Source organism: Oreochromis aureus, linkage group 7 (genome assembly GCF_013358895.1).
Source record: "Oreochromis aureus strain Israel breed Guangdong linkage group 7, ZZ_aureus, whole genome shotgun sequence".
Classification (NCBI taxonomy): Eukaryota; Metazoa; Chordata; class Actinopteri; order Cichliformes; family Cichlidae; genus Oreochromis; species Oreochromis aureus.
In genome coordinates, this window is record NC_052948.1 from 19,291,912 (window position 1) to 19,299,875 (window position 7,964).

General features: G+C 41.3%; 1 protein-coding gene across 2 annotated transcripts in view; it reads left to right on the top strand.

The window, feature by feature from the left end:
* The window catches only part of kcnq1.2 (potassium voltage-gated channel, KQT-like subfamily, member 1.2), a 165,219-nt gene extending 160,044 nt beyond the window's left edge, over positions 1 to 5,175 (top strand). For both annotated transcript variants that reach the window (XM_039614326.1, XM_039614327.1), the window contains one exon: positions 3,180 to 5,175. In XM_039614326.1, coding sequence (XP_039470260.1) covers positions 3,180 to 3,326 — 147 coding nt within the window. In that variant the 3' untranslated portion in view covers positions 3,327 to 5,175. The remainder of the gene's footprint in view (positions 1 to 3,179) is intronic.
* Positions 5,176 to 7,964: the final 2,789 nt, after the last annotated feature.

Consider the following 7,964-nt stretch of genomic DNA (forward strand, 5'->3'; position numbering starts at 1 on the left):
CGATCATAGCCCTAGTACAAATCACTGTGGACACCTATATAAATAATGGCACATTACAAAGTGTGCCACATTTAATTGGTATTTCTTCTGTATGTGCACTGTGACATAAACGAGCAGTGAAGCAGAAGAAACTTTCTCAAACTTTATAACCACATGGATTATTGTAAAGGCTAATATCTGGATAAAGTAATCTAGTGCTGTAACAGCACTGTCCATATGATAATATGTAGATTCATATGTAAAGAGGAAATTTGTGTATTGAATTACTTTGTAAAAAGGCTTGTTATCATCTCTGATGGGGTCACTTAAATGGTTTTAACTATTATGTTTTTTTATTACACCTCAGCATAGATTCAAGAAGAGAAAAAACACCTCTGACATACGCTAGTGATGTATTCAAACACATGCGCTCTGTCCCCCTCTCACCGGCACTCACTTCACCCCCTTCCAACCCCATAAAGCGCACACATACATAAAGTCGGTTGCAATAAATAGGTCCGCCGTGTTTTGGAACACGCCTGTCTAATTATGTTTTTCTTGTCTCTCTGTGGGTCTCCTGGGCATTTCCTTTCAGACTCACAACAGGAGGAATTCCTGATCCATTTTAAGCTCCAACGAGAATGTTGATAAGTCTGTAGATTACCAGCAAACATGTTTATGATACCCTATTATTCTCTAAGCTTCATCCAGGCCCAGCGCGTGCTTCATCTACTTAGCACAGCTATTTAGGTCATGGGACAATCTCAGAAAAGTCCAGTGGGTGGTGAAATATAAGCAAACCTCAGCAGAAAAGGTCAAAATGAAGTTATTGTTGCACAGTCATACAGCAGAATATTGGGAACATAATGCAGAGCAATTCAAACTTTATGAGTAAGTGAAGGTAGCGCATTGAGGCACGACTGGGACGCTACTATCTGTGTAATCTTTAACTTGAAATGTCTATCATAAATTTCAGGGTAAAGCCATCCTGTCTTGATGTCTAGACTCTTCTGATTTGACAGTGTACAGTTATCTGTGAATTATGGCCATTGCTGTGCTGTGATGTGATTTCACTCTTCCCTGTGACCTACTCTGATATCTGAGATTTACGCTTCCTATTATGGCTCATATTTCAACAACAATAATAGCCGCTAAATGTCTTGCTCTGCCATAAAAATGTCTCGGCCATCAGACACACACAGTAAAAGATGGGGAGGAAAAAAAAAGGCACATACCCTTTATCCTAGAAAATGCCCCTGATGTTATGATGTTAACTGCACAACTGTGCCTTGCCAGTAACACAACAGCGCTGTGTAGAGACCACAGTCTGAATCTGTGTGCTCTGCCTGATGCTTGAGATGCTCTTTGATGTGAGTTGCTGTTTAGGCTTTGATTTATGAAGCACAGTCATTTTCTACAGTTTCTTGAAGACATCTGAGCCATCAGAGGATTTTGGTTTGTGTGTGTATGTCTGTAAATGCTTTTGTAGGGATCGCTAGATAAGTTTAAAGGTAAAACCAAGGTTAAGGCTACGAATATGTGAAGATAGAATCTATCACATTTACTCACACAGTGACCCGGGCCTTTGTATGCTTTTAGCTGCAGAAGATATCAGGCCTTTATTTGAAGCAGTATGCTTATATTTATAGGCAGGCCTTTTTTTTTTTCTAATTCGGGCGATTAATAATAATAGGTTATGTTAAAGCATATCATTTTAAGTCTTGATCTCCTTTTTAAAGTTACTATTCATGCTGTGGAGAATGGTGACTCTTTATCAGTAAGGATCTGGACAAGGTGTTATTTTAGCAACAAGCAGATTGGGACAGAATGCTGTTACATGTGCCAACACAACTGCCATCAACACAGAAGCCCGCTGCACTCATAGTGTCACAGTTGGCCTAATCTAACACAAAGTTAAAAAAACCACAATGTGAGCATGTTAGGCTTTACACTTTATGCAACTGACTTAAATTCAAAGCCCAGGCTTTATTTCTTAACAGGGCTTTTTATAATTGCAGCATTTGCAGGCTTTGGGGGGCGGGCCTTGTTTCTTTTTCGGCCAACCACTCCAACCGTCATTATCAGACACCCAGCTTTTAATAGACTGTTAGTTTTTATTTAACTTCTGTACTTTTTCCCCCTAAGTGTGGCATGCTAATGTCGTTAGCAAGCTCCATATGCTTATTATTTCAGTTTAACTTAGTGACTGGGTGTTTCTCATATTTAGTAGAGTATTTAGACACATTGGGAAGCTGACATAGAGTCTGGAAGCAAAAATTACATTTTAATTCATGCTCATTGGTACTGCACTGCTTAGTGTTATTTTTGAAATGCAGAATGAACAGAAAAACATGATCTGTCAGAAACCAAGGTTAGTATTACTATTATTAGTAGCAGTAGAAGTAAGTGGTGGAAAACAACAGTGAAACTATCTTTGAACCTCTAGCTCCTCCAAATAATTATAAAGTATAAATACAAGTTTTTTGTTTTTTGTACATCCATGGATGAGTTTAAATACATATTGTTACAGAAAGAAAGTTCACAATGTTTCACATTTTGAAAAAATGCTTATTAATTTACAACTAGATGTAAGCCAGACAAGCCTATTTTTCATTCGTAATACCCAATAATTCACAGCCGCTCAGATTCATTTATGTTCTTTTTGTGTATATGAAGGTATGTTTACGAGGCGTTCTAAGTAGGTGCTGTACATACGTACGTCTGGATGTGCAGTGCTTACTGCATTTGCATGTCACCAGGCAGTCTGCGGTCTGTTTACTTGTGCAACTCAGGTGGAGACATTTATGTATTCACACCATTGCTAGACTAGCTACGCCCTGTTAGGTCTGGTAGTATCTGTTGGGTGACACACCTGTGTTTACAGTTGGGAAAGCATGTAAATAACAATGGCCTTAATGTGTGTGTGTGTGTCTGTCTGCCCACTTAAGGATCATATAGCTCAACAGCTTTTGTAATGAGTGGCTTTAGCAGGTAGATGGCGACTAGCAGACTAACATGTCATTATGCAGTCTGTCATTGGGATGACGACTATATTAAAGAGGCAGATGGATATGAAACAAAAGAGCAAACCAAAGCTGGAATTGTTACATAGTGCAGGTCTACACTATACTTATGTTGTCAGTGTTCATCTCAGAGGTATTCAGCTAACCTAACCTGTTTGGTTTTTTTGCTGCTGTCAGATCCATCAGATGGATGAGAAAATGGACTCGGTTCTACGGATCCTGTTGGAGCAGTTCCCACCCAAAGTAGAGCTGACGTCCAAGCCCTCTATCCGCAGGGTGACCATCCAGAAACGGATGGGTGGCAGCACCGACGAGGGCCCCTGATGTTGCAGAGCGGCTCGCGTTGGCTACGATGACGTCATCACCAAAGGACAATTAAAGGAGCAGGAGTTCACATAAACAGCCTAACCCCTTATGTGGGGACTTAATAAGGGGGTTCAGTCTTCCGAAATCACCCGTCCCCCGACCCTACCTCTATTCCTTTCACAGTTCCAAATTTTCAAATTAACTTTTGACCCTTGAGAAGAGAACAACTTCTAATTGTCCACTTCACTGTGATTTTGGACACAAGGGCAAAACAACCACTCGAGTGGGATTGATGTGTGGAAAGCAGACTGACTGGCTGACTTCTTCCTTTGGGTGTTTGCTGGCTGTGTATGAGTGATTTTTTTTTAAAGTTTTCTCAATGTAGCTTTGTCTTCTATACTAGTCAGTCTACCCCTGCAGCACAGTCATTCAAGCAGCGACATGCTGCATGAATTTATTTCACTACATTAGCCCTCATAATCGCACTACTCTGTGATGTTAATTTATGTGTGGCCTGTCAGTGAGCTGCATTCCTCTACTGCAAATATTATTCCAAAGCTAACTAACCCCGTAATGAAGTCGTAATGCAATCAAAGCCCTGAAGTTCCCAAAGACATAGGAAAAAGAAACCCAACTCAAAGTCCAGCCATGGCAGAGGAATTCCACAAATCCTTCTGATTATCTTGGCACCACCAATGCCGAGCACACAGCGGAGTTATATCCATAGATACATATCCATCTCGCCTAGCTGTACTCAAACTGTGGCAGGTGTTTGTTGGTAGTGATCGAATAACACGAGGAGGGTAGACGGTTTATCTGTTGACTTTTTCCTACGTTGGGACCGGAGGGCTGGAGTGGAAGAAATTAAGCTAACCAAATGTGTATGGTCCAGGCTGGGTAGCTAACACGGTGCTGATTTGCAGCTGCGTTAACGATAATAAAACAGACAAACCACTGAGACAAGATCGGACGCTGTACAGTCAGGAGTTGCAGCATGGACTGTGTGCTTGCTCGAGGTTTTCCTGTAGGTGTCAAGCTCACATGTTTTAACCTTACACCACTGCTAGGATTCTGCGGGACAGCTTCTGTTACCCTCGTCATGGCGTTCCCACTGCTGTGTTGAATATGAGATAAATTTGCCCCATTAGAGCTCTGATTATTTTTTCTCTCCTGAGCTAATTAAGTGTCGAATTCCCGGTAAGGACAGATTTCTGTCTATAAGCAGGTAGTGAAAAAAAAGACACAGTGCAGAATTTAAACAGAACGCTTTGAGGAAGTGGAGTGCTAATTCTGTGTGAAAGCTTTTTGGGAAAAGTCAGCTACCACCGAGGGCGATCGTCTGAAAGATAAAGACAATGCTCTCATTTTGTTTCTACACTCACATTATCTATCTGACAGAGGCCACTGAGGCATGGAAGAAGTAGAAAATAGAAAATAACTCAACTATGGAGCTGTAGTATGAAAGGCCTCCCATAATTATAGCATGCACATTCCTAAAAAGACGAATGCACACACAAAAAGAAGGGCGAACAAGGGAAGCAGAAAGCTCTTTCTCTGCACAAATGTGTGTTTTCTTCTTCTTCTTTTTTTGCAGTGGTTAAAAATGTACTATTATTTATTGTCTATTACCTAAAGTGGGTGTAATTCTTCTCCTGTACAGTTTTATAGAAATTGTAAATAGAAACATTGCCTTATTGTTCTGTATTTATTATAATGTGTAAAAAGAAAAAAGATCAGCCTGGAATATGTCTGCTTGTCTGATTGGTTTAAAACATGGTGAGGTTCCTGTTGTCCAGATGGATGGAAATGATTGTAAATGATACTCTCACACACCCTGTGCACTGTAGCTCTGCTGTAAATAATAAAACTCCATTTCATTAAAGCTCTGCCCTCCTGTCTTAGTTTGGGAAAATTTTATTATCTCATTTATGCCATAATTTTCTTTCACTGGAGGGTCAAGCCATTCTTATAGTTTTTGTTGTTGTTGTTGTTTTTTAAAGCCATTTCTTTAAACATCAAGCTGAGAATGGGTGGAGGTAAGTCACGAGCTGACGTTTCCATCCAAATAAAATGTCTCCAAAGCCTCATTTCACTAAATTCCTTTTTAAGCTGCAATCACCCCTAAGGAGGAAGAGAAGGGGGAGAAAAAAAACATGACACATTCACCGTACCTACTTTGAACTTCAATATTCCATAACCCATTGAGCCAGGCATGCAGAGGAAGAGGGAATGCATCTCGTATTACCACTCAATTATATTTTCCTTCAAAGGCCAAAAAATACTGGGGATGTCCCAAGATCAGCACACTTGTGCATTTAGAGAGCGAGAGAGAGGCTAGAAGAAGGAGGCAGGGTCATCCTGGGGGAAGGGTGGGGAATGGGCAGAGTAAGAAGGAGGAGATTCAGGAGAACAGCGGGGGCATAAGTGACCTTATGTGAGACGGAGAGCAGGGGCATTTTCAATTTACCAGAGGGACTACGGGGCGTAGTGCTCCGCTGCTTTTTGTCCTCCTTTGGTTTCTATCACTGCTAGGGGATTTTGGCAGAGAGAGAGAGAGTGGGGGGGGGGATGAGGAAAAAAAAGGAAAGAAAGCGAGACCCCATGGCTAGCTCCGTCTGCAGAGGCTGCTCTGTGCCTCCCCGTGCTGCTCTTTCATCTCGAGACTAGACAGAGAGAAGAGAGCGAGAGACTCCCACTTCAAAAGGCAGTTTGATCTCAGAAGTACACAGGAACGCAACTAAAAGAGGATCTGAGGAAGCAGTTTAAAAGGAGAATATAAGGGGCACACTGTCACAGACGCTGGACAGTGAAATCTGGCAGTCCTGGAAAAAAAAAACTGTGCAGAGGAGGAATTCAAGGAAGATCATGACCGGACTCTGAGCTTAATCGATGATCCGTGTCGGCTTTGATCCCGCCTCCCTACAGAACCTCATCATGCAGCTGAATATGGCCCCGTACAACACAATATCTCAAATCATACAAAAGACTTGCAGTATATTATGCGCTTTGTGTCTCAGACATATACAAATATGAAGTAATACGATCTAATGGAAGTAAAAATAAAATTCCTGCTTACCCAAATCAATGTCACCGGGGCAGAGGGGAGCCTATCCCAGCTGTCACCCTGGACAGGTCACCAGTTTGTCACTGGTCTAACACACAGAGACAGGCAAGCATTCCCACTCACACTCACAGGCAATTTAGAATCACCAGAATCATCCTAACCTCACATGTCTTTGAGCTGTAGGAGGTGTCAGAAATTGTTCAAGCAACTGAAAACTTTTAAGACGGGGAAAACAATCACATTGAAATCCAAGGTTAGATTCATTACATCCCTCATATACTTGCCCACGAGGGGCACTTGCAGTGCATTGGTGGTGGCCGGTGACTGGGTGGTGGTTTTCATGCTGGGGCGGCTGGTGGTGCATGTAGGCCACCTGTCTGTAGAGGCCCAGCAGCGCTATATGAAAGCAGATATGTTTCAACAGGTGTGCGTGCATGTGTGTTTGTAGTGTATCTTTCAGGATTGTGACAAACAATGTCCGCAGCAGCTGATGCCAGCCACTCTGTCAGGAGTTGTCGCTAAATAAATGAGGCCAACAGTTGCCTAGAGGGCAGTTGCTGTAGTTCCTTGCCCTCCCCCACCTCTTAGTCACCAGAGAATATTTGCCATTTTTGACCTTTAGCATAAAATTTTCTTGGTGACCTAGTCAAGCTGTCATGAAACGCCTGATGTACACACCCCTGTGATCCCATTAGAGTACAGCCTTTTTAGGAAATGAAAGGGGTTGCTTCGAGGAATAATTTTCATATTCACATTCATATTGTGTTGTAGAATGATTACTTGCCAATAAAGTAAATAAAAACAATGCACATAGCATAGCACATAGCAGATAGCACCTCTCTTATTAGTTAAAAATGTTATAAGTATGATGAAGCGTGCGTAAATAAATAAAGAAATAAATCTATAAACAGAGGTTTAAGCACATTACCAGGTAACTTGGTGCTGGGGACTTACGCAGATTCCCAAATATCTAGCTAGCTTAGGCTAGCTTAGCTTAGCAGTTTAGCAAGAAAACAACTACAGCAAAAAATATATTAATGCCATTTGGAAAGTTTTTTTGGTGGGTTGATGTGTCAGCTTTTACACTAAAGATCACTCTTGTATCGTCCAAACAAGCTCAATGCCCGGCTTATGTGCTATAAAAGCTATGTTCCGCATTGTATTCTTCAACAGCTACACTTCCTTCACATGCTTGACTCCATTCTTTAAATGTTTTAAATGGTAAATGTTCTAAAATGTTCCTTAGGCAGATTCTGCAGTGCAAACATCTCACTGAGCAAATATATTAAGACTGCCAGTAACACTAAATGAGATACTTTCATTGCTATATATAGCTCACTTACTCCAAATACATGCATATTATGTTAACTGGTGATTCTAAATTGGCCAAAGGTGGAAGTGCATGGCTGTACCCTCAGACGCAAGATGGATAGCAAAATGGGTTGCTCTTACATACTGACCCTTTAAGTACTTACTTGTTTCTATCGTTGCGTTGCAGCTGTGCGTTTACATAAGTGATCCCATAATTATTCAGTTGGTCTGTAGGCTTTTCTGCATCCTTTTATTCCTAACTGACAAAACCGTGTTGCTAA